Source organism: Erpetoichthys calabaricus (assembly GCF_900747795.2).
Source record: "Erpetoichthys calabaricus chromosome 1 unlocalized genomic scaffold, fErpCal1.3 SUPER_1_unloc_22, whole genome shotgun sequence".
NCBI lineage: Eukaryota > Metazoa > Chordata > Cladistia > Polypteriformes > Polypteridae > Erpetoichthys > Erpetoichthys calabaricus.
Window position 1 is genome coordinate 4,620,164 of NW_026261588.1, and position 27,141 is coordinate 4,647,304.

The 27,141-nt window shown below is 41.4% G+C and overlaps 1 protein-coding gene across 5 annotated transcripts in view; it reads right to left on the bottom strand.

Moving 5' to 3' along the window:
- Positions 1 to 512: 512 nt before the first annotated feature.
- The window catches only part of LOC114645181 (NACHT, LRR and PYD domains-containing protein 3-like), a 91,730-nt gene continuing 65,101 nt past the window's right edge, over positions 513 to 27,141 (bottom strand). For 3 of the 5 annotated variants that reach the window (XM_051921729.1, XM_028793073.2, XM_051921728.1), the window contains 3 exons: positions 21,188 to 21,364; positions 6,280 to 6,453; positions 513 to 747 (listed from right to left, as the gene is read on the bottom strand). In XM_051921729.1, the coding sequence (XP_051777689.1) occupies positions 639 to 747; positions 6,280 to 6,453; positions 21,188 to 21,364 (460 nt within the window). In that variant the 3' untranslated portion in view covers positions 513 to 638. The remainder of the gene's footprint in view (positions 748 to 6,279; positions 6,454 to 21,187; positions 21,365 to 27,141) is intronic. The other 2 variants (XM_051921731.1, XM_051921730.1) reach the window with 2 other exon arrangements.

Consider the following 27,141-nt stretch of genomic DNA (forward strand, 5'->3'; position numbering starts at 1 on the left):
AGGACATGAGTGATGGTGACAATGAGGGAATGACAAAGAAGACAAAGAGACCTGACCCTCGTGTGTGTTTAAGTGTCACAAAAGTCCAAACCAGCCCATGATAGAGTCTGTTCAGTCACAAATAGAATATGACAGGAATTATGTGCAAATGAGGCAGTGAACAAGGAGTGGAGCAGACACGGGTTCAAACAACACCACATGATGTTGAGGAGCAATAGGTTTATGAGGTTTCAACTCAGACCACCATCACCTTCACCTGTAATGGCCTGGTGTCTGTCCAAAATTTGTCATCAATGCCATCACCCTACAACTGGACTGTCCACCCGTGTTTGCTCCTGCTGCTCCCCTTGGTGGGCATTCTGACTTCAGCTGGTTTCAGAGGCCAATTCTCACTGTGGTACTATGGCTGGAGAAACTCAGGGGTCTCTGATCTGAACTTATGTAGTTTGATAACCAGTTCAGGGTGGCAGGGTGCAGAAACACAAGTGATTTTAAAAAAGAAGCTCACAGGCTGAGAAGAAGACATGGAGAGTTTATTAAATGTGGAGGAGAGCGGAGGAGATTATAAAAGAATAAAGAGAAGAATTTAGAAGGAGTGGAAAGGGGACACCATCAGTGGGGTCAGTGGATCAGTATGTTCAGTCTCCTTCTGTGCTGATAATCACCTGCCGTCCAGTCCTTTTCAGCTCCTCCTGTAGTGACCTCAGGTTCTTCATCTCACTCTCACTGACCTCATTAAACCGCAGCCTGTGAAGGACACAAGTGTGAGTTACAAACATAAGAGGACCCCACCTCACACACTGTACTATCACAGTGAGACACCCACTCAGGTCAACTTCCCAGAATTCTCCTCAGTGTCCCTAAGTCACATGACATATGTGTCGGCCTGCCGGTCACTCAGTTCACTGTCCAGTCATCGACCTCTGAAGGCCTTTTGGTTTCATCTCATCTCAGTGAAGGTGTTCTAATCAGGCTGGGAGTCATCCGTGGATCCTGCTGACTTTTTTATTTTTTTATTCTACTTCATTGTTTTCCATTGTTTTTATAACATTGTTTATTTGTTTAATTCTGTATTATCTGTTGTTTTTATTCTACAGTATTCTATTCAGTTATTATTCAGTATCTCTGTGTGTGCCTTGCAGTTCTCTCACATTCCTTGTATTTTGTGGTTTGATCCCAAGACGCAGGACCACCTGCCCCCCAAATCTCTAAAGGCTGTGGCTCATTTTACTGCTCTGGTGATTGGTGGTCTTTGTGAGTATTGATTTTTTGTTTTAATTCTGATTATTTTTGAATTTCCCCTTAATAAAGTATCTATCTATCTATCTATCTATCTATCTATCTATCTATCTATCTATCTATCTATCTATCTATCTATCTATCTATCTATCTATCTATCTATCTATCTATCGTCTTTGACCCTTTGGCTCTTGAGTTCAGATTCTCTTACAGATTGTGCTTACTGAATTTGTTAGCTTTGGATTGCCTTTGGCAGCCCCTTTGGCTCTTTTGTGAATAAACCTCATCTTTTATAAAGACCACTTGTGGAGTTGTTTCTGCTGCAACTGGAGTTTTCACGGTTCTCCCTCTGGTCAGATTCACTTCACTCCTCTGAGACTCTTTTTGATTTTATTTTGAATTTAAAAGCCTGAGCTCCTTTCTGAGGCCTAGTCAGGCCTGAAGCCACCTGTTTGCTTGGAGTTGGCCTGCCTGGGGGTGACATTTGTTTGGTGGGCTATTCTAGAGGCCTCACCCTTTTGTTATATTGTGCTGTTAGAGCAATCACAACAGAGGAGGTTGGTCTGTCCAGGTGACATGGTGTTGACCCCTCTGTGTTCACTTCCTGTGTCCTGCTCTCTTAATTAAAGTTCAGTCTCTCTCTCATTTTCTGTCCTCTTGTTTCTTCTTGTTGTCCCCTCACCACCCTGTCTACTGACATTGTCTCTTCTCTTTCTTGTTAATTCCAAATGACCCCCATAACCCTGTCCACTCTCTCCTCCTGTCCACTCTGCCTGCTGTCCCGGGGCCTCATGTATAAATGGTGCGTATGCACAAAAATGTTGTGTACACCTGTTTCCACGCTCACATCGCGATGTATAAAATCTAAACTTGGCATAAAGCCACACACATTTTCATGCCATCTCAATCCCTTGCGTATGCAAGTTCTCTGCTTGGATTGGCAAACTGGTGGCACCCAGTGTCAAAGCAGTGCTACTGTTCCTGTGTGGTTTCCCTTTAGTTTTGAGATTCACATCCCTGACGCGGCTTTATCACATGCACTGAAATTCACCACATATCGTTTATTAGTTTAAGGCATCTCATTGTAATCAACCTGGAACCATATAATGGTGCACCGAATGGCCAAACTATTCTAAATACCATCAGTGCACCCTGAGTATTTAACCCACTGTATCTGAGTGTGGAATCACAGCTCTACAGCAGCTGATTGGATTATCGGTATACAGCATCTTGCACACGCTGCCTCAGCCATGCACAAAGTCTATTTGAACTTCTCTCATACGACAAACACTTCAGAGCCTTTCCTGTTGGGACCTTGCGGTTCAGAAACAGTTTCAAACCAAGAACTATAAACGCACTTAATTAATCCATCAAGTGCTAACAGTAGAACTATTTGTACTTATAAGTACAATTACCTCACTGTAAACTTGTGATACAGTTATAATATTGCAAAACATGAGCAACAATATAAAGCGCGTATTTACATATGATGATGACTGGCTTCTAAGTCGATTTAGATTTTCAAGCGCTATCTTCTTGGAGCTCTTGATATCATTTTAAAGATGAAATGCAGTAAAGCTTGTTTAATACGTTATACAGATAAGTTTTAAACTTCATTAAAATAATGTATATTGTTAAAAATTAAACATGTGAGGACACCTGCGGTGGGTTGGCACCCTGCCCAGGATTGGTTCCCTGCCTTGTGCCCTGTGTTGGCTGGGATTGGCTCCAGCAGACCCCCGTGACCCTGTGTTCGGATTCAGCGGGTTGGAAAATGGATGGATGGATGGATGTGAGGACACGGTGGCGCAGTGCTAGGCCCATTCAGGGATTGTTCCTGCCTCGCACTGTATGCTTGCTGGGATTGGCATGACCCTGGATGGATAGATGAATGGAATAATTAAACATGTACTACGAAGATATTTCAATGTTTCATAAAAGTTTTGAAGAATCGGCGTTCTAAGCTTATAGATGGCTTAATGTCTATTACAGAGCTGATTATGTGGCAATTGGTTATTTGGAGAAAGAAAAGGGAGGATGGGAATTGGGGGTAGCACGTTTGAAAGAGACAGTACTGCTGCAATAAATTATTTAAGGTCACGTACGGCGCAGCAAGCATCTTGTGGGAGGCAGGAACAATCTCTGGACTGGGTGCCAGCTTGTCACTATCACTGTGCCACCGTGTTCCCATGTTTAATACTTGCTTTAATTCCTATCATTATGAAAATTATATCAAGTATACATCTTAATATTTAAATTGTTCAGAGAGCTGCAATATCATGAAAGTAATGTATTCTGTGTCCTGTTGGATGAAGAGAAAGCCCATTTAAGAACCACGTAGTGATTCACAAACATAATAATAGTAATAATAATAATAATAGTTCTTTACATTTACAGTGCATCCGGAAAGTATTCACAGCGCATCACTTTTTCCACATTTTGTTATGTTATAGCCTTATTCCAAAATGGATTAAATTATTTTTTTTCCTCAGAATTCTACACACAACACCCCATAATGACAATGTGAGAAAAGTTTACTTGAGGTTTTTGCAAATTTATTAAAAAATAAACAAACTGAGAAAACCCATGTCCATAAGTATTCACAGCCTTTGCTCAATACTTTGTCGATGCACCTTTGGAAGCAATTCCAGCCTCAAGTCTTTTTGAATCTGATGCCACAAGCTTGGCACACCTATCCTTGGCCAGTTTCGCCCATTACTCTTTGAAGCACCTCTCAAGCTCCATCAGGTTGGATGGGAAGCGTCGGTGCACAGCCATTTTAAGATCTCTCCAGAGATGTTCAATCGGATTCAAGTCTGGGCTCTGGCTGGGCCACTCAAGGACATTCACAGAATTGTCCTGAAGCCACTCCTTTGATATCTTGGCTGTGTGCTTAGGGTCGTTGTCCTGCTGAAACAGTTGCCCCAGTCTGAGGTCAAGAGCGGTCTGAAGCAGGTTTTCATCCAGGATGTCTCTGTACATTGCTGCAGTCATCTTTCCCTTTATCCTGACTAGTCTCCCAGTCCCTGATGCTGAAAAACATCTGCACAGCATGATGCTGCCACCACCATGCTTCACTGTAGGGATGGTATTGGCCTGGTGATGAGTGGTGCCTGGTTTCCTCCAAACGTGATGCCTGGCATTCACACCAAAGAGTTCAATCTTTGTCTCATCAGACCAGAGAATTTTCTTTCTCATGGTCTGAGAGTCCTTCAGGTGCCTTTTGGCAAACTCCAGGTGGGCTGCCATGTGCCTTTTACTAAGGAGTGGCTTCCGTCTGGCCACTCTACCATACAGGCTTGATTGGTGGATTGTTGCAGAGATGGTTGTCCTTCTGGAAGGTTCTGCTCTCTCCACAGAGGTCCTCTGGAGCTCTGACAGAGTGACCATTGGGTTTTTGATCACCTCCCTGACTAAGGCCCTTCTCCCCCGATCGCTCAGTTTAGATGGCCGGCCAGCTCTAGGAAGAGTCCTGGTGGTTTCGAATTTCTTCCACTTATGGATGATGGAGGCCACTGTGCTCAATGGGACGTTCAAAGCAGCAGAAATTTTTCTGTAACCTTCCCCAGATTTGTGCCTCGAGACAATCCTGTCTTGGAGGTCTATAGACAATTCCTTTGACTTCATGCTTGGTTTGTGCTCTGACATGAACTGTCAACTGTGGGACCTTATATAGACAGGTGTGTGCCTTTCCAAATCATGTCCAGTCAACTGAATTTACCACAGGTGGACTCCAATGAAGCTGCAGAAACATCTCAAGGATGATCAGGGGAAACAGGATGCACCTGAGCTCAATTTGGAGCTTCATGGCAAAGGCTGTGAATACTTATGTACATGGGATTTCTCAGTTTTTTGATTTTTAATAAATTTGCAAAAACCTCAAGTGAACTTTTTTCACGTTGTCATTATGGGGTGTTGTGTGTAGAATTCTGAGGAAAAAAATGAATTTAATCCATTTTGGAATAAGGCTGTAACATAACAAAATGTGAGAAAATAGTAATTTTACATCTTTCCTGAAGAAGTTGCCTGAGTTGCCTCGAAAGCTTGCATATTGTAACCTTTTTAGTTAGCCAATAAAAGGTGTCATTTTGCTTGGCTTTTCTCTACATTCATAATGGCTAACACAGTATAACACCTTAGTACTACAGATTAAAGTTGACATTTAGACATTTATTTCCCACTGTGTCTCTATTTTGTTTTTCTTTTACTCTGTGCCCTAATACGCTTCCATATGACACTCAGATGGTGGGCTACGACTTGCCTTTTCAATTTAATATATGAACACTTCTTATTTATGTTGGACACTTTGCGACTTTCTGAACTTGAACTTTTGAATTTCTCTGACACAATCAACTTCCTTTTGTTTGTTTATATCACTGCTTAAAACAACAAATACTATGTTTTTCTTTGCCTCCACTTGGTATTCGCTAAAATTCTTCTATTATCCCCCATGCTTTTTCCATTGTCTTTTCACAGAACACTGAGCTTAAGGGCTATTTATATTGATTTGCATATTCAAAGAGGCGTAATTCTCGGAGGAGTTTGGGAGTGGCGGCAGGCGCGTGCACGTGCGTTACTTTTCACGCTGACCAGGATTTATGTAGCGGAAGAACATGGAAGTTGACGTACGCACAGATTTATGCATCTGGATTTTTTTGTGCATACGCACATTTCTGCTTTTGTGCTTACACCATGTTTTAGTGTGAATTCTATGCACTGCGTTATGCATGAGCCCCCTGATCCTGTCACCTCTCCTTCCTGTGTCCTTGTCCCTGTGTCTGTCCACCTTTTCTGCTCTTCCTTTTCTCAGCTCATCCTCCTCTTTGTTGTTCTCCTTCTGTCATCTGTCATTATCTTTGTTGTCATCCCTGTCTGTTACCTCTGTCCAGCTCCACTTGTCCACTGCGCTTTGTCCTTCTCGTCCCACTTCCTGTCCTTCTCCTTCCTTCAGTCAGTCCATGTGGTGTCCTGTGATCAGTCCATCCATCAGGCCATCAGCTGTGACTTCATAACCTCACACACCTCACCCTGTATACTCACCACAGTGTCTTTAATTTACAGTTTGTGGTCCTCAGACCCTCACGCAACTGACGAGCTCCTGAATCTCCCAGTCTGTTGATGCTCAGGTTCAGTTCTGTCAGCTGTGAGTGTGGAGAAGAGAGGACTGAGGAAAGAGATGAGGAACATCCAGAGGTGAGACCACAATCAGACAGGCTGTGGAGATAAAGAAAGAGAAGTGAGGACATGAGGAGGAACAGACAGACAGACAGAATGCCACTGAGCTCAAAGGCTCAATGACTGCTGGCATTTTTACTTTTTACTGAGCCTGTTTGAACCTGAGACAACTGCTGTTCTTATAAGTAAGGCACTAAACACCTGAGAGGATTTCCTGCCTTTATACTGTACTGACAGGTCAGAAGTCATTGACACAGACATACGGACATTAATATTGGACATGAACATCAAAGAAATGAGACTGACAGTGTCCTGTACTTGAGGGGCCACATAGACTTGTAGAAGGTGACAGTGGGATGGAGGGTGTGACAAAGTGGGATTTTTTTGTGTCATTCAGGACTCAGGATGAGCTTAACACTCAGTTGTTTATCATGATGGACTCTCCTCAGGTCATAGTAATTAGATGATGTCACTCAGCCCCTCAAAGCTTGCCAGTCCTATGCACTTAATTCTTCCAAAATAATATCAAGTCAACTTTTGAAGGTCCCTAAAGTCCAACTGTCCACCACACCACTTTTTCCATGTCTCTGTGGTTGCCTGTATGAAGAAAATGATTTTTGCAAAATGTACTCTTAACAAATTTCCAGCTCTTGTTCTTTATGAACTCACTTTAAAGTCACCATCTCGATCCACTGGACTAATTCTCCTCATAATTTTAAACACTTCAATGAGGTCTCCTCTTAATCTTCTTTTGTTTAAACTGTAAAGGCTCAGCTCTTTTAATCTTTCATCATAACTCATCCTCTGTAGCCCTGGGATCATTCTAGACACTTTTCTCTGGACTTTTTCTAGCATTCCTTTGTCCTTTTTGGATACTACACACAGGACTCCAGATGAGGCCTCACCATGTGTTAAAAAGCTTGAGCAGAACCTCCTTGGTCTTGTACTCCACATATCAAGGCACTATATAACATGACATTCTATTTGCCATCTTAATGGCTTCTGAACACCGTTTGGAAGCTGATAGTGATGAGTCCATTACGACTCCTAAATCCTTCTCATAAAGTGTTCTCTTGATTTTCAGACCTCCCATTGTGTATTCAAACCTCACATTTTAACTTCCTACATTTAATTCTTTACATTTACTGGCATTACATTCCATCTGTCACAAGTCTGCCCACGCCTGTATGCTGTCCAAGTCCCTCTGTGATGATTCAATGGATTCTCAATTATCCAATCCACCTATCTTGGTATCATCTGCAAACTTAACCAGCTTGTTATTTATATTCTTACCAACATCATTTATGTATATTAAAAAAATAGGATAGAATCTGGCACTAACCCCTATTGACGCCACTCTTAACGTCAGCCGATTCTAATGAGATTTCTCAAACCATCACCCTCTCCTTTCTTTGTCTGAGCAAATTTTGCAAACATCTACACACCACACCATGAAATGCCACTTAGTTTGATGCCCAACCTCTCGTGAGGCACCTTATCAAATGCTTTCTGAAAGTCCACATAAATATTATATGCTCCCTTTTTCTGCTTCCTCATAGAATTCCAATATATTGGTAAAACATTATCTTCCTCTTCTGATCCCATGCTAATTGTTCAGAAAAACTCTTCTCCTTGCCAGGTGTTCCTCAATCTTATCCTTAATTATTCCTTCCATTAATTTCCCTGTGATTCACGTTAAGATTACTGGCCTAGAGTTGCTTGGATCTGCCCAGTCACCCATATTCCTGTCCTTCAGAATTTCCCCAGTGCGGAGTGACTTCTTAAAAATTTGTTCAGGATTTATATCTGTACTCGCTAAACTCCTTAAGAACTCAAGGGTAAATGGAGATTTGATTGATTTCAGCCTATTTAATCTGAGCTTCACTTCTCTCTACAATTTCCAAATCCCTCAATATCTCCTTAGTAGTTCTTTTTAACAATGGGAGGTTATCGACTTCCTCACTTTTGGAGACCACAAAAAAATGTGAGCTTAGAGCTTCTGCTACTTCATTGTCTGTATCTTTTAATTCCCCTTTACTGTTCCTGAGGCACTTCACCTCATTGTTGACTGTTCTTTTACTATTAAAATACTGAAAGAATCTCTTAGGGTCTTTTTTCACCTTTATATCTGAACTCGTTAGCCTCCTTAAGAACTTGAGGGTAAATTTATCTGGTCCTGGTGATTTGTATGATTTCAGCTTATTTAATCTGAGCAGCACTTCTCTCTCTACAATTTCCTAATCCCTCAGTACCTCCTTAGTAGTCCCTGTTACTGCTGTGAGGTTATCCACTTGCTCACTTGTAAACACCTCAGAACAATGTAAATTTAGGGCATCCGCTATTTCACTGTCTGTATCTTTTAATTCCCATTTACTATTTCTGATGCACTTGACCTCCTCCTTGACTGTACTTTTACTACTAAAATACTGAAAGAATCTCTTAGGGTCTTCTTTCACCTTATCTGCTGTTATTCTCTCCAACTGTCTTTTAGCCTTCCTAATATCCTTCTTAATGGTTGCCCTCATATTCTCATATGCCCTATGATTCACTTTGGATTTATTAGTCTTACTCATTATTAATAATAAATAATAAAATAAATATAAATTAAATATCTGGGAGTGCAGCTGGATGATAAATTAGACTGGACTGCCAATACTGATGCTCTATGTAAGAAAGGACAGAGCTGGTTATACTTCCGTAGAAGGCTGGCGTCCTTCAACATCTGCAATAAGATGCTGCAGATGTTCTATCAGACGGTTGTGGCGAGCGCCCTCTTCTACGCAGTGGTGTGCTGGGGAGGCAGCATTAAGAAGAAGGACACCTCACGCTTGGACAGGCTCTATTGTTGGCATGGAGCTGGACAGTTTAACATCTGTGGCAGAGCGAAGGGCGCTCAGCAGGCTCCTATCAATTATGGAGAATCCACTGAATCCACTAAATAGTATCATCTCCAGACAGAAGAGCAGCTTCAGCGACAGACTGCTGTCACTGTCCTGCTCCACTGACAGATTGAGGAGATCGTTCCTCCCCCAAACTATGCGACTCTTCAATTCCACCCGGGGGGGGTAAACGTTAACATGTAACATTATACAAAGTTATTGTCTGTTTTTTACCTGCATTATTATCATTCTTTAATTTAATATTATTTATTGTATCAGTATGCTGCTGCTGGAGTATGTGAATTTCCCATTGGGATTAATAAAGTATCTATCTATCTATCTATCTATCTATCTATCTATCTATCTATCTATCTATCTATCTATCTATCTATCTATCTATCTATCTATCTATCTATCTATCTATCTATCTATCTATCTATCTATCTATCTATCTATCTATCTATTATTAAACCCTTATCCTACTAATTCCAAATTTAGGTATGTACCTGACCTGCATTACATGTAAAACATTTTTAAACCTGCTCCACTACTCCTTGGCTGCCTCCTCATGTAAAAGCTTATCCCAGTCCACCCTCCTTAGACTTTGCTGCAACTGCTCAAAATTTGCTCTAAAAAAATTAAACGTAACAGTTTTAGTCTCTGCGTCTGCACTCTTTCAAAACACTGAGAACTGTATTATATTATGGTCACTTGAGCCTGGTGGTTCAATCATCTCTACACCCTCAGTTTTATCCTGATTATTACAAAATACTAAATCAAGACAGGCTTCACCCCGTGTTGGTGCTTTAACATGCTGCATTAAAAAAACAGTTAATGATTACTTCTGCTCTGGTGCTCTGCTGTTTGCAAGGTTATCCCAGTTAATATTCTGATAGTTAAAGTCCCCCATGAATATAAGATCCCCATGTAAACTTGCTTTTTCTAATACTATTAAAGAGATGTGTAGGGTGGCACGGTGGTGCAGTGGGTAGCGCTGCTGCCTCGCAGTTGGATGACCTGGGGACCCGGGTTCACTTCCCAGGTCCTCTCTGCGTGGAGTTTGCATGTTCTCCCCGTGTCTGCGTGGGTTTCCTCCCACAGTCCAAAGACATGCAGGTTAGGTGGATTGGCGATTCTAAATTGGCCCTAGTGTGTGCTTGGTGTGTGGGTGTGTTTGTGTGTGTCCTGCGGTGGGTTGGCACCTTGCCTGTCATTGGTTCCTGCCTTGTGCCCTGTGTTGGCTGGGATTGGCTCCAGCAGACCCCCGTGACCCTGTGTTCAGATTCAGCAGGTTGGAAAATGGATGGATGGAGATGTGTATCAAAATTACTGCGCACTCCAAAAATAAGACCTCTTTCCTTAAGGCTTTCCAGGCAAAGCCACATGTCCTGATTAAGATGGGGGTCATCGTCAAACTGAAGAGGACTTGTGTTTAAATTCTGTTTCACATAAATGGCAACCCCACCTCCTTTTCTGTTCTGTTCTGTCCATCCTTCCTCATATATATGTATCCCTCTATGTTGTACTCATCCCCATCTTTGCTATTTAACCAGGATTCCGTTATTGCTATAATATCATAATATGCTACTGTACACACAACTCCAACTTACTTTTTTACTTTGATAATTCTAGTATTAAGACAAGCTGTTTTTAATGTTTTTTTTGTAATCAACTTTTTTTTTTAGAATTTACATTACTATAAATTTTTATTTTTAGACTACTGTTTGTTCCGCCATGTAAAGTTCAAAACCTGGCATGTCCTAAACTCTCTGTCCCCCATGTCCTAGTTTTAACAATCCTTGTTACGCCTGCCCAATACATTAGTGCCCGTCATGGAGGAACAGGTCCCATCTATTCCAAAAGGAGCCCCAGTGCCCCATAAACCTGTATCCTTCTACCCTGCACCATGAACTGAGCCAATGTTTTAAGCCTTCTGATCTCCTCAGTCTTACCTGGACTGGGGCATGGCACAGGCAGAACTTAAGAGAAGGCTACCTTGCCAATTTTGGTCCTCAGCTTGGCACTTAACTCTTTAAATTTGGATTTCATAACTGACAGACTTCCTTTATGTATGTCATTTGTTCCAACATGGACGATAACAACTGAATCCAACCCCACTCTGACCAAGAGACTATCAGGGAGGTCTCCCACCTGCACATCAGGAAGGCAACACACCATGTGAGACTCTTTGCCTCTGGAGGAAACCTGTACTTTAACCCCCCTAATGACTAAGTCTCCAACTATCACTACCTCTCTCTTTCTGGGAACTGTTTTTGAGGTGTCCTGTTGTAGCTCTCATGTCTGTCCCCCACCTCATAATCTTCAGAGACACCGTCCAGCTCTGCAAGGACCTGAAAATGGTTTAGCTCTTCCAATTCTGGGGCTGAGACCCCTGGACTGTGTGCACTCTTTACCTTCCGCCTTGTGATCATGACCCACCTATTTCTACCTGTTTGGTCTGGAATCTCCTCCTGCGCAACCTTAGGGGTGCACACTATCTCTCTAAAGGACACAACTGGGCCAGGTCCAACAATTCTCTATTACAATGCAGGTCAACCAACTCCTTCTTCACTTCAATGACCCTGAGCTTGAGGTGCTGGATCAGCTGGCATCTCCTGCAGATGTAACCCTCATAGAAGACTACAGTCTCCTCCAAGACATCATCTAAAAAGTCTAACATCCAACAGCACTTTCATGGTACTTGCCTCATTATTAAAAGTTGACTTTGGATTACTAAAACTGATCAAGTTTATTTTTTTTAATTTATTAAAATTAAATGATTTAACTTAAATAAAACAAAATAATAAAGCCAAAAATAAATAGATACAGTTATTTTACTCCTTCTGACCCTTTAAACTCCTGTAATATTCTCCACCTGGAGTGCCTCCATCCATCCATCTATTTTCCAACCGGCTGAATCCGAACACAGGGTCACGGAGGTCTGCTGGAGCCAATCCCAGCCAACACAGGGCACAAGGCAGAAACCAGTCCTGGGCAGGGTGCCAACCCACCGCAGGACAGACACAAACAACAACAACAACATTTATTTATATAGCACATTTTCATACAAAAAGTAGCTCAAAGTGCTTTACATAATGAAGAAAAGAAGAATAAAAGACAAATAAGAAATTAAAATAAGACAACCTTAGTTAACATAAAAAGGAGTAAGGTCCGATGGCCAGGGTGGACAGAAAAAACAAAAAAAAACTCCAGAAGGCTGGAGAAAAAAATAAAATCTGTAGGGGTTCCAGGCCACGAGACCGCCCAGTCCCCTTTGGGCATTCTACCTAACATAAATGAAATAGTCCTCTTTGTAGTTAGGGTTCTCACGGAGTCACTTGATGCTGATGGTTATACAGACTTCTGGCTTTTAATCCATCCATCATTGTTGGAACATCATGGTGCTTTGGGTAGATGGTGGTGGCACAAGCCACCACCAATAGGACACCGGAAAAGGAAACAGAAGAGAGAGTAGGGGTTAGTACAAATTTTGAATGAATAGTTATTATAATGAATTGGATATACAGAGTGTCAGGATTAAATTACAGTGAAGTTATGAGAAGGCCATGTTAAAGTAATGTGTTTTCAGTAGTTTTTTAAAGTGCTCCACTGTATTAGCCTGGCGAATTCCTACTGGCAGGCTATTCCAGATTTTAGGTGCATAACAGCAGAAGGCCGCCTCACCACTTCTTTTAAGTTTTGCTCTTGGAATTCTAAGGAGACACTCAGTTGAGGATCTGAGGTTGCGATTTGGAATATAAGGTGTCAGACATTCCGATATATAAGACGGGGCGAGATTATTTAAAGCTTTATAAACCATAAGCAGAATTTTAAAGTCAATTCTGAATGACACAGGTAACCAGTGTAGTGACATCAAAACTGGAGAAATGTGTTCGGATTTTCTTTTCCTGGTAAGGATTCTAGCAGCTGCATTCTGCACTAACTGCAAACGATTGATGTCTTTTTTGGGTAGTCCTGAGAGGAGTGCGTTACAGTAATCTAGCCGACTAAAGACAAACGCATGAACTAATTTCTCTGCATCTTTCGATGATATAAGAGGTCTAACTTTTGCTATGTTCCTTAGGTGAAAAAATGCTGTCCTAGTGATTTTATTAATATGCGATTTAAAATTCAGATTACAATCAACGGTTACCCCTAAGCTTTTTACCTCCGATTTGACTTTTAATCCTAATGCATCCAGTTTATTTCTAATAGCCTCATTGTATCCATTATTGCCAATCACTAAGATTTCGGTTTTTTCTTTATTTAATTTGAGAAAGTTACTATTCATCCATTCTGAGATACAGGTTAGACATTGTGTTAGCGAATCAAGAGATTTGGGGTCATCAGGTGCTATTGATAAATACAGCTGTGTGTCATCAGCATAGCTGTGGTAGCTCACGTTATGTCCCGAGATAATCTGACCTAATGGAAGCATGTAGATTGAGAAGAGCAGCGGACCCAGGATAGAGCCTTGTGGAACACCATATAGAATATCATGTGTCTTTGAGTTATAATTACCACAACTAACAAAGAATTTTCTCCCTGCCAGGTAGGATTCAAACCAGTTTAAGACACTGCCAGAGAGGCCCACCCATTGACTAAGGCGATTCTTAAGAATATTATGATCAATAGTGTCAAATGCGGCACTCAAATCTAAGAGGATGAGAACAGATAAATGGCCTCTGTCTGCATTTACCCGCAAGTCATTTACTACTTTAACGAGTGCAGTTTCTGTGCTGTGATTTGTTCTAAAACCTGACTGAAATTTATCAAGAATAGCATGTTTATTGAGGTGCTCATTTAACTGCATAATGACTGCCTTCTCTAGAATTTTACTTAAGAAAGGCAGGTTAGAGATGGGTCTATAATTTTCAAGAGAAGAGGGGTCGAGATTATTTTTCTTAAGTAGGGGTTTAACTACCGTAGTCTTAAGACAGTCTGGGAAGACCCCCGTATCTAATGACGAATTTACTATGTCAAGAACATTATCAATAAGCACACCCGATACTTCTTTGAAAAAATTTGTTGGTATTGGGTCAAGGGCACAGGTGGATGGTTTCATTTGAGAAATTATTTTATGTAAATCAGGTAAATCTATCCTAGTGAAAGACTCTAATTTATTTATTATGGAGTACTGGGGTTTCGGGGGATCCTTAGTGTTGGGGAGATATACTATGTTATTTCTAATATCATTAATTTTTTGATTGAAAAATACAGCGATAGCCTCACAGGTTTTACTGGAAGTACTTAGGAGGCATTCCTTTGAGTTACCTGGTTTAACAGATGATCAATTGTCGAAAATAAGACTCTGGGATTACTAGCATTGTTATTTATAATCTTAGAGAAATAGCAGCGCCTCTCAAGACGGACTGTGTTATTGTATTCTGTTATTTTAACTTTTAATATCTCATAGTCAATAGTTAGTTTAGTCTTCCTCCATTTACGCTCAGCTCTACGGCATGTTCTCTTTAAATCAGACACTCTTTGGGTCTTCCAAGGTATAACAATGCTAGAAGATTTTTTAACTGTCTTTTCAGGTGCAACTAAGTCAACAGCAGCCCTCACTTTAGTATTAAATCTTTCCACCTTACTATTTACATTCTCCTCGCTATTATAGTTGGCACTATAAACGGACTGATTGGTTAGAATGTTTGTAAGTTTTAAAGTTGCTGATGAGTCAAAGAAGCGTTTTTTAACAATATGCTTCTCATGAGTGTTTTCTATCATTATTTCTATATTAAAAAGTAGAAGAAAATGGTCTGAAAGACCCGTATCAATGACCTGCTTTATATCAACTTTTAGTCCTTTAGTAATTACTAAGTCTAACGTATGACCTGCTTTATGTGTAGGCTGATTAACGAGCTGTCTCAAATCAAAAGAGTCCAGGAGGTTCATAAATTCTTTTACTTTTTGGTCACATTGATTATCTACATGAAAATTAAAGTCGCCGACTATTAAGAGTGCGTCATAGTTCGTAATTAAGATTGACATCAAGTCAGAGAATTCCTCAAAGAAAGACGCGTTGAATTTAGGAGGTCTATACACGGATAATACTAGAACGTGAGAATCTCCCTGAATAACAATGGCGAGATACTCAAAAGACTCGAACTTACCAAAACTGATATTTTTACATTTTAACCTGCTAGAGTAAATGTTTGCTAGCAAACACACACTAGGGCCAATTTAGAATCGCCAATCCACCTAACCTGCATGTCTTTGGACTGTGGGAGGAAACCGGAGCACCTGGAGGAAACCCACGCAGACACGGGGAGAACATGCAAACTCAACACAGGGAGGGAAGCGAAGGAAGGAGGGAAGCGAACCCGGGTCTCTTAACTGCGAGGCAGCAGAGCTACCACTGCGCCACCGTGCCGCCCACCTGGAGTGCCTGCTGTTTGTTATTCTATGAGGTTGACTTTACTTTTCTCTGTCTCCTAACTTTGTGCCCCTCTTATTCTTTACTTAAAAGCTCTCCACTCACACCATTTGTACTCCTTTGTATTAATGAACCTTTACACTGTCGCCCTCTCAACTGCTTTACTTTCCTGACGTCTAAGAACTGTTCAGTCTAGTACATTTTATGCACACATTTTACTTCTTACTACAAGAAACTCTCTTATTGAATCTCTGCTGCTTGTTCATTTCTTACTGTATTGTCTGCTCCTACAGCCTACTCTGTCTGATCGACATTTTAACGCTTGCTGCCTGTTTATGTACAACTGAGCCCTTCTCTTTACTACTTTGAAATCAGCCGCTGCCATTTTGTCCCCACTAATGAATTATTGTTTCTGTTACTTTTAATCAGTCTTTACTATGATGCTGGGTGTTTCTTTATAGAAATGCCAGTGTCAACAACTGTTACTTACTGCCCTGCCTCCCCGACACAACTTTAAATATAAATAACAAGAACAAGTACAAGTAATAAGTAACTTTTCCAAAAGCTCCTCGAAACTCTCAGCTGCTTTTGCTCCTGTGCAGGTGAAAAAAAGCAAAAAACCCTTCTACAGGGATAAAAGCTTTAAAAATTTCTGCACAGATCCTTAGTTGCAATCAAAACACAAAGTTTTTAGGAGCAAGATGTTTTTTTTTTTTTAAACCCTAACTCTCAGACCACAACAGAAAACACTTAGCTGCTTCTCTTCCATCCTCAAGAATGAGGTCAGCATGTCAGTACATCTCAGTCTCAGCAATATGTCAAGTCCAATTATCACGTAACCAGTAACGGCACACTGCATGATAACGTGCAGTGAATACACTTGACTTGAGCATTCCTAGTTTTCATCCTCTTTCTTTCTCTGTATGTTTAGCATTCGTTTGCTCAGAGGTTGATGCGCTTGCTACTTCCTGAGCAGCTCTTCTTTTCTCCACCCTAGCAGCCCGCTTCTTCTCTTCTTTCAATGGCATCATGTGTTACAATTATTTAATACATTTTTTTTAAAGATAGCACTTAAGTCTTCAATCTGCCTCAAGAATGATTTAAGATATGAAGAGGTAGGGGAAGTGACGGTGAAGGTCGTAGGGATGAGAATGCGCTGCCCAGAGTTGATTCTACAATAAAATAAAAGAAAAAGAGGAACAACCTTGGAGGTCAATCATCACCCTGAAAGCTGATAGAAAACATCACGTAGTATATGTGTACCAAATTTCAGATCAATAGGTCAAACGGTTTGCGAGTTACATGTGATTTAAAATCCTGGACAGACAAACGAACAGCCGCGACAGCGTATTATATATAAAGATGTGTAACAACATATTTTTGCAGTACAGAGATGGCAACATTGTGAAATTCAATGTCCTCTCCACTGACATGACAACAGAGCATGTGTAACACCAATGGACCCTCCAGTTCAGGGGGGCACTATTAAAACTGTTATGAAAACTTGGGTCGCAACTACTTAAAGGTTGAGAAACGCTGTTTTATGCTCTTTAGATGTCTGTCATATTGTTAACTGATCTTCTTTTCTTATGCTAGATTTATAGTTCTTCACTTATGAAGATCAACTTTTTCAACATGTCCTGCTACACCTGCTTAACAAAAGTCCATTGACTGATGTTACTCGATTGTATTGACCTCATTTGTAAGTCTTTTTATATAAAATATCTGTAAAGCAAATAAATGTAAATGTTAATGTCACATCATCCACACACAAGGACAGAGTGCCAAGAAATAATGTGCCACCAGGCCAAGAGTGCAAAATGGCAAGAAGATTTTATAAATATATATAAACATATTAAGAAGCTGGCCTGCTGGTCTTCTGCCTAAACTGAAGTCCTGACGCTACAGAAAAGCTGCTGTCATCTGGACGTGAGCTTTTTGAATTGTAGATGCCGGCTGCACAGACATTGTCTTATATGATGTCAATATTGTGATGGTGTCAGCTGGGATGATATCAGCACTGAATCAGCAGCAGGATAAGCTGTGCCCATCCATCCATCCATTTTCCAACCCGCTGAATCTGAACACAGGGTCACGGGGGTCTGCTGGAGCCAATCCCAGCCAACACAGGGCACAAGGCAGGAAACAATCCTGGGCAGGGTGCCAACCCACCGCTGGACACACACAAACACACCAAGCACACACTAGGGCCAATTTAGAATCGCCAATCCACCTAACCTGCATGTCTTTGGACTGTGGGAGGAAACCGGAGCGCCCGAAGGAAACCCACGCAGACACGGGGAGAACATACAAACTCCACGCAGGGAGGACCCGGGAAGCGAACCCAGGTCCCCAGGTCTCCCAACTGCGAGGCAGCAGCGCTACCCACTGCACCACTGTGCCGCCCCGATAAGCTGTGCCATTCAATGGAAATCTGATAAAAAGGGTGAATTGGCCACAGTGGCATGATCTCCATCCTAGTGACTAAAGCAAACCATCCATCTAAGGAGAGTGAGCTACCTAAAACAGCAAAGAAATGAGCAAAAATCCACTGGGTCTGCACTGGCATGCACTGGCGAGCACCGCGTGGTATGACAACATGGAGTTATGTGTCAAGAACAAACTCCACAAGGACATGGCAAATTTAATGACAAAGGAGACATGTGAATGCAAACTGAAAGATTTAGTGTGGAGAAGCCTGACAGTCAGTGAAAAATTTACCTTTCTGTTCAGGTACTATCTACCAAATAGCCGATGGGTAAAGTGTCCAGAGACTGATGGTTCTGCACCATATCAGAGGACCTGCAGGTGCAGCACTTCTAGAAGATGTCTTCAATGGAAGAGACAGAGATGTCCCAGTGATTTTTTTTAGCTGTCTGTACCATCCTCCACAGGATCTTGAGGTCTATGATGTTGCAATTCTTATAGCAGAAGTACTATAACAATGCAACCCTCTGTATGGTACTCCTCTAGAATGTGGTGACAATAGAGAGGTGGGCAGACTTGCTATACTCAGTTGAGACTGGAAGTAGCCGCTGTGTCTTATCATCTATGGAGTTGGCATGGATAATACAGGTGAGGTCGACCTTCACTGAGGACTCAAGAGCTGCTGACCACCTCCACCACACAGTCCTCGATGTGAAGTTTGGAGTCAAGTGTACAGACTTTCCTGAGCTCCTTTGTCTTTTCTATACTGACAGACAGATTGTGGCTCCTGCCTCAGTCCACTGTCTGCTCCATTTTCATTTTCCTTGTTGTCTCGTCTCTGTTTCTGATGAGATCTGACACTGTTGTGTTTCCAGCACACACCATGTTGCTGTTTTAGTTGGCTGTTACAATTCAGCAGGGTGAATTGGTTTCCACTTTGCCCTTTGAGTGCCATGAGGTCACTTCTCTCAGTGCCACTTCTCGAACCACATGCCTCCACTTCACTGAATCAGCTCAGCCACAATTCTGCATTTACTTTATTTCTCATTTAGCCTCCATCTCCATCTCCATCTTTTCCTTTTTCTTTCCTGTTCAGTTTTGTTCTTGACTATCCTGCCCAGGTTCAAAAACTCATAGGGGTGCAGGTGTCCAATTCCACACCCCAGAACACTAATGAGAACACTGGCCGAACCACACTTTGCAGGTGTAAAGTGCGCTCCACCAATTCACCACCAACACTCCAGGGCTGCTCTGCTCCCCTACACTACCACATCCACCTACGCCCCTCTGAGTCCACCATTTTAATTTAAAAACCTGAAGACAACCACTGACCCCTGACATGTGTCACCACACAGCTTTGTATTTAGTAGTAAAGAGAGTGACCAGTGGAGCACAGGACTAGTGTGACAGGTGTCCTTAGTGATGTCAAATTATTCACATCTCCAGTCGACCGTTTGATTGTCTGCTGGCATTGAGGAAGACCCTGAATGACTGAAATGACAAAAGAAGGATTTGTGAGGCAAAGGGTCTGGACCTCTGATGACATCAGTGAAGACCATGTGTGTATAAAAAAATCAAAAAGGTGCTATATACTGGATTATTGAGAAAGTCATGTGACAGCCTACACTTATCATGTGGTGAGATTCTTGTTTAAATCTCCCACAAGAGACACAAGTGTGAGTTACAAACACAAGAGGGCACCACTCCTCACACTGGAGTATCTCACTGACACCCCCACTGAGGTCACCTTCCCAGAATCCTCTCAGTGTCTCTGGACGTCTACTGCACATGATGTGTGTGTCCACCTGTCGGTCACTCAGCCCACTGACAGATATATGTCGATGTCCTGTGTAGACCTGGGGGTCATGTCTTGTAGAATGATGTCAGCCTGTTCAGTCCACTTGGCTATAATGGCGGTCACTTCCTGTGTCTCCCACCTTACTGTCCACACTGCCTGCAGTCCTAATCCTCTCCTCCCTGTGACCTTCTCTTTCTGACAGGTGGAGTGGTGGCTCTGTAGCTAAGGATCTGTGCTGGTATCCTGAAGGTTGCCGGTTCGAATCCCCGTCAGTGCCAAAAGAGATCCTACTCTGCTGGGCCCTTGAGCAAGGCCCTTAACCTGTAATTGCTCCAGGGGGTGCTGTACAATGGCTGACCCTGCGCTCTGACCCCAGGGGGTATGCGAAAAAAACTAATAAACACTGTTGTAAGTCGCTCTGGATAAGAGCGTCTGCTAAATGATGTAAATGTAAATGTAAATGTAGCTAAGGATCTGCACTGGCAATCAGAAGGTTGCCGGTTCGAATCCTGTAAATGCCAGTAGGGACTCTGCTCTGTTGAGCCCTTGAGCAAGGCTCTTAACGTGCAATTGCTGAGCACTTTGAGTAGTGAGAAAAGTGCTATATAAATGCAAAGAATTCTGTGTATGGCTGGCTGGTCATTTCTACTGCTGCTATCCACTATTCCTCTGTCTGTCCTCCACTCTCTCCTTGTCCTCCTCTTTTATTCATCTTTTTCTTAATTCTGTTCATCTCCTTCTCTTCTATCTCCTTATCTTTGCTCTACTATTCTCCTTGTCTTTATCTGCCACTTCAGTCCTGCTCTAGCTGTCCACTCCTCTTTGTCTTCTGTCACTTTAGTCGTCTGTTCTCCTCACACTGACTGTGTTTCTCCTCCTTATTCTATTTTAGTAATTTTTAACATACATTAGTTAGGACATCAGAGGAGTGAAAGGGGGAAAGTGACAATGGAGGACAGGAACAAGTATGAGATTAAAATAAAGAATGGACAGCATGGGCTTGTGGGACAAGAAATATAACAACAGTCTGGACAGAGAGGATGAGGAGAGTGACCAGTGTGGTGGAGGGGCTCAGGGTCACAATGCTGTCTTTATGAACTGAATTATTAAAGGAAATCTGCTGCTGTGTCACCTCACATCTATCTGTCTGTCCATAAGGGACACTGCAGTCTGTCCTGATTAATCACAGCGTTTGTGTTGTGGGAGTGGAAAAGTCAGAGCAGTAATGTGACAAGAAATAAAATTCATGAGACACACACACACACACACACACACTTGTTGTTCACTTACTTCAGTTTCTCTAATTTGCAGTTTTCACTCCTCAGCCCCTCACACAGCTGATCCACTCCTGAATCCTTCATGTTGATGTTGTTGCTCAGGTTCAGTTCAGTCAGTCGTGAGTGTGGAGCAGAAAGAGCTGAGAAGAGAGCTGAGCAACATCTGGAGGTGAGATGACATTGATACAGGCTGTGGAGAAGAAGAGAGAAAAGTGAGGACATGAGGAGATACAGACAGACAGAAGGACAAACAACACAAAGGTTCAATGGCCAATTGTACTCTGACTTTTCACTGAAGTGCAGTGTGAACACGAGACCACTGCCATTCTTATAAAGTAAGGCGCTATATACCTGACAGAGTCTCCTGCCTTCACGCTCGACTGACTGGTGCCAAGTCATTCAGACTGACATGTGGACATCAACACTGGATAAGAACGTCACAGACATGAGACTGACAGTGTCCTGCACTCAGGTGACCAGATGGACTTGTCACAGGTGACCACGGGGTGAGGATGACAAACTGGAATTCTTGTCAATCATTTACTGGCAGCTCTATTGGTGACCAGCTGCAGGTCTGTTTGTTTCTGTCTTTGTCAAAGTTTATGTATTTGTTGAGATTAATTTGTAATCATGGGTTAATTTTCTGAACAGGAATTAAGGAATATTTTGTCATTGAAGTGTTATGGAGTGTCTGCTTTTATTTGTTTTTATTATTTTGGTGATACTTTTTCTCTTTTCTTGCTGTCTTCCCGATGCATCTTCTATTCACCTGAGTGATTCAGCACAGCCAGGAGTTTCTACTGTGACGGTACCTGACGAGTGCAGACACAGGCCAGAGCTGCTTCCAGAACTTTCCACTTTGAAGAGACAGGATGAGTCTGATGAAGGTGACAAGCGGAGGACACTGAAATGGGTCAGATGTCTTCGGGCTCGTTTGAGGTAACAGGTAACCCAACACATTCCACTTTGACTGTAATAATGGCGACTGTGCAGTCCTTTACGTAATCATGTGTATTTATTTATTTGTAAGTATGTGAATTTCCCCTTGGGATTAATAAAGTATCTATCTATCTATCTATCTATCTATCTATCTATCTATCTATCTATCTATCTATCTATCTATCTATCTATCTATCTATCTATCTATCTATCTATCTATCTATCTATCTATCATATAGTGCCTATCATATCTATCTATCTATCTATCTATCTATCTATCTATCTATCTATCTATCTATCTATCTATCTATCTATCTATCTATCTATCTATCTATCTATCTATCTATCATCTATCTATCTATCTATCTATCTATCTATCTATCTATCTATCTATCTATCAACTTGATGATTACAAACTAAAGCTTGTGTTCAGACAGAATACAGAGAAGCCTGCATTATGAGACGTGGCTCTCTGAGTTCATCAGTGTCACAAAGCTCATCATCGAGACGTCATTGTCACAGGTAAAGGGCCCGGTGGCGTCTGCCCATCTGTATATAAATGGTGGTCTCAATCAGTAACAGTCAGAAAAGCAGTGAGCTCTGCGGACATTGAGCTGCTCAGTGTGTGACTCAGACCACTCTACTCGTCTAGAGAATTCCCACAAATATTTTTTAGCGTTGTTTGTATTCATCCTAAGGTTCACCCATCAATGTCAACAGAGACAATTATCACAGCTTTAGTCGACATGCTGAAAGTAAACACTCAGATCAAAGCATCAGAAGCCTAACCTTTGTCACCAGGACTTAAACAAAGGCACCAAAAGCACAAACACATTTTCTGATTTGCACTTTATTTGTATTTCTGCAGCACTCTTGTAAAATACTCCACACTATTTCTGACATTCAACACTTTCTGTAGGAATTTAAAAGTCCACAAGAAGACAGTGAAGCTCTGGAGTGAAGATTCAATCCAAAGTCTCCAAGGCTGCTTTCATTGTCCACATTGAGATCTTTTGATGGACTCCTGCACTGATTTAGTTGAGCTTTGTGATGTGATCAGCAGCTCTGTTTCTGTTTGTGAAGACGTGCTGATCTCAGCTAAAAGTGTGAAGGTCTATCTGATCAACACACCCTGGGTCATCAAATCTTTAATGTCATTATTATATCAAAAGAAAAAGTGTCTTTAGATGAGGAAATACTAATGAGGCACGAGCTGCTCTAAGGGAATTAAAACTTGGCATTAAAAAGATAAAGTTGATTATAAGGATAAAATTGAGCAGAATTTGTCCACACAAAATTTGAGATTCATGTGGTCAGACATTAAATCCTTAGCTGGACATCATCAACCAAAAAATAAAAACATGTAAGGGTTTGTGGTTTAAACTGCCGCCCTGATTGAGCAAACGGGTTTAATGAATATGACTGGAGATTTGAGCAGTTTGATTTGACTGAGCGAGGACTCGGCTTGAAGAAGATGGTTTCAGATAACAGAGAGAGATGTTTATGTTCAGAAGGATTCAGAGAACATTTTTATAAAATTAAAACCAAATAAAAGTCATGGACTAAACCATGTTAGTGGTGGGCACTTGAGAACTTCTACAGAGTGGTTCAACTCCATTTTTCATTTTATTTTCAAAGTTATCATTAAAACAACAGAAGGTCCTAAAGGTGTGGAAACAGTTGACAGGAATACCAGTTGCTAAAAACAAAAACCCTAAAAAACATCTAAAAGGGAAAGGGACAAACATTCTAGGAGCAAGAATCTTCAGGGAGGTGTGCAGATATTTAAACTGAGGAAACACAAAAATCAGTCAATCTGACCTAAAGAAAACTCAACCAGAATCACAAAAAGTAACTTTCCTTGTTAAAAATGTTTAGTCCTTAATATTAAAAGCATTCCTTGTTTGGAACCTAAGTAAGGCCCTGCACGTGTAGAAAACAGTATAGAAGACTTGGACAGCAGCCAAACACCTTGAAGACGATGGATGGATGGATGGGTGATAAGATCATCCATCCTGAAAATCCTTCCAGCGCAGCGACAGAAAATGGTTGTATACATCAAGATTCCACCTTGGTAATTGTCTTGCCATTTGGCTTCCTCCGTCTGTAATGCCATGTAAATCGTCACTAAAGAAAGCTAAGTTATTTTCTCGTATGTGATTTCTTATTGCCGTATCACTATGGGAGAGGTATCACCTTTTAATATTATATCTATATAGTTTTCGGGTTACTTAAGACACCGCAATTGTAAAAGAACTTATTCCAACTTGAGAGCTAGTGATCCCTACAGGAAATAGTCATTAAAGTAGAACATCATAAACTTCATCTTTAAATCGTTTAATTTACTAGTTTCTCAAATCCCATCGCAACTAAAGTAGCACACTAAATGCTTTGTTTTGTATGGTTCTTCTTTGTGCTCTATGTGTGTGAATCACTATGTGCTTCTTAAACGGGCTTTCTCTTCCTCCGACAGGACACAGAATCCATTACATTCGTGATATTACAGCTCTCTGAATAATTAAAATACTGAGATGTATACTTGATATCATTTTCATGATGATAGGAGTTAAAGCACGCTATTAAACATGGGAACACGGTGGCGCGGTGATAGTGACGAACTGGCGTCCTGTCCAGAGATTTTTCTTGGCTCACGCAAGATGCTTGCTGAGCCGTGCTCGACCTTCGATAAAATAATTTATTGCAGCAGTGCTGTCTCTTTCAAACGTACTAACCCCCAATTCCTGTCCTTTCTTTTCTTTTTCCAAGTACCCAATCGCCACACAATCAGCTCTGTAATAGACGTTAAGCCATCTGTAAGCTTAGAACGCATATTCTTCAAAACATTTAAGGAACATTGAAATATCTTCGTAGTACATGTTTAATTATTCTTTCCATCTATCCTTCCAGTGTCATGCCAGTCCCAGCAAGAATACAGCGCGAGGCAGGAACAATCCCTGAACGGGGCGCCAGATCGTCGCTAGTGCTACGGCACCGTGTCCTCACATGTTTAATTATTAACAGTATAGATTATTGACATGATGCTAACATTTTATCTGTATAATGTAATAAACATTTTGCTGCATTTCATCTTAAAAATGATATTGTCATCATATGTAAATATGCGCTTTATATAGTTGCTCAGGTTGTGCAATATTATAACTGTATCGCAAGTTTACAGTGAGGTAATTGTACTAATAAGTCCAAACTGTTCTACAAGGAGCACTTGATGGACTGATTGAGTACGTTTAGAGTTCTTGGGATGAAACTGTTTCTGAACCGCGAGGTCCGTACAGGAAAGGCTCTGAAGCGTTTGTCGTATGAGAGCAGTTCAATAGACAGCATGGCTGAGGCAGCGTGTGCTTGATGCTGTATACCGATAATTCTCTTACTGATCAGCTGCTGTAGAGCTGTGATTCCACACTCAGATACAGTGGGATAAATACTCTGAGTGGTGCAGTGAGAGTAATATGGAAAAAGATGATCTGCTGTGGCAACCCCTAAGAGGAGCAGCTGAAAGAAGAAGAAGAAGAAGGTGCGGTGAGAGGAACAACGCTAAAGCAGTTATGGTATTTGGAATAGTTTGGCCATTCCGTGGACAATTATATTGTTAAAGGTTAATTACAATCAGATGCCTTAAACTCATAAACAATATGCAGTTAATTTCAGTGTATATGATAAAGCCACATCAGGGATGTGGATCTAAAAAAGAAGGAAACCACACTGGAACAAAAGCACTGTTTTGACACTGGGTGCTGCCAGTTTGCAAAACCGAGTGGAGAACTTGCATAGGCCATGGTTTGAGCTAGTGTGAGAATGTGCGTGGCTTTTCTCCAATTTTAGGTTTTATGCATCGTTATTTGAGCGTGGAAAAAGGCGTACGCAACATTTTTGTGCGTATGCTCCATTTATACATGTGGTCCCTGGAGTATTGTGTACAGTTCAAGTCACGAAATTATAAAAAGATATAACAGCACTTCAAGCTGTGTAGAGGAAAGTATCCAAGTGCATCATGGGACTTAAGGACATGTTCTAATGTGGCAGACTCTGAGAAAAAAAAACCTGTTAAGTCTGAGCAGAGGAGATGGTGTGGGGACCTCATCCAAGAATTTACAATCCTCAAAGGCATTGATAAAGGAGACCCGGTAATATTCTTTCAGCTTATGGGTGAAACACATACTTGAGGACATCAGTGGAAATGAAGGGGAAATGCATTTAAAACTGAAGCCAGGAAGCACTTCTTTATGCAAAAAGTTGTGGGGCTCTGGAGCAAACAGATACTTCTGGAGTTGAAGAAACCTTGAAAACCTTAACAAAGAATCTGGATGAGACATTGGGACAGCTTAGCTATTAGCTAACAAATGGCCTTGATGGACTGAATGGTCTCCTCTTGTTTCTCAAATGTCTTATGTTCTTATGTCACTTTACTTCATTTCTTGCATGAACTCTTGTAGAGCACCAAGACTCATGTGAGGTTCCTGTTTGTAGACTTCTCTTCAGCCTTTAACACCATTCAGCCACACCTTCTTGAACAGAAACTTATTAAAGAATTTAATTTCAACTTCAGTTTGGTAGGATGGCTGTTTCATTTTTTAATAGACAGGACTTGAAGAGTGAAAGTCAATGGCTGTCTGTCTGACATGTTGGCCTCATCCACAGGTCCCTTAATGTCAGTTCTTTCACCTCTTTTTTACTTCCTTTACACTAATGATAGTCTCAGTTAATTTGAGCACAGGTTCATCTTAATATGATTGACTAGACAAAGAGCCCGTTTCGATGACGTATGATGAAACGGGCACGAGTGGAATAGTAATAAGTATAAGCACCACAAACCTGATATTGGTGTATTGAATGAATGCGTAATTAGGCCTCGAGCTGTAGTCAAAATCGCCTTTCAGGTCTCTGGAGCTTTAATCGAAGTCACCTTTCTCTTTGAATTTTTGCGGCCGTAAATCCGCCGCCTGCCGCGATGTTGGAGTTGGATGTCGGTCGAAGTCGCCTTTCTCTTTGAATTTTCAAGCCCGTAAATCC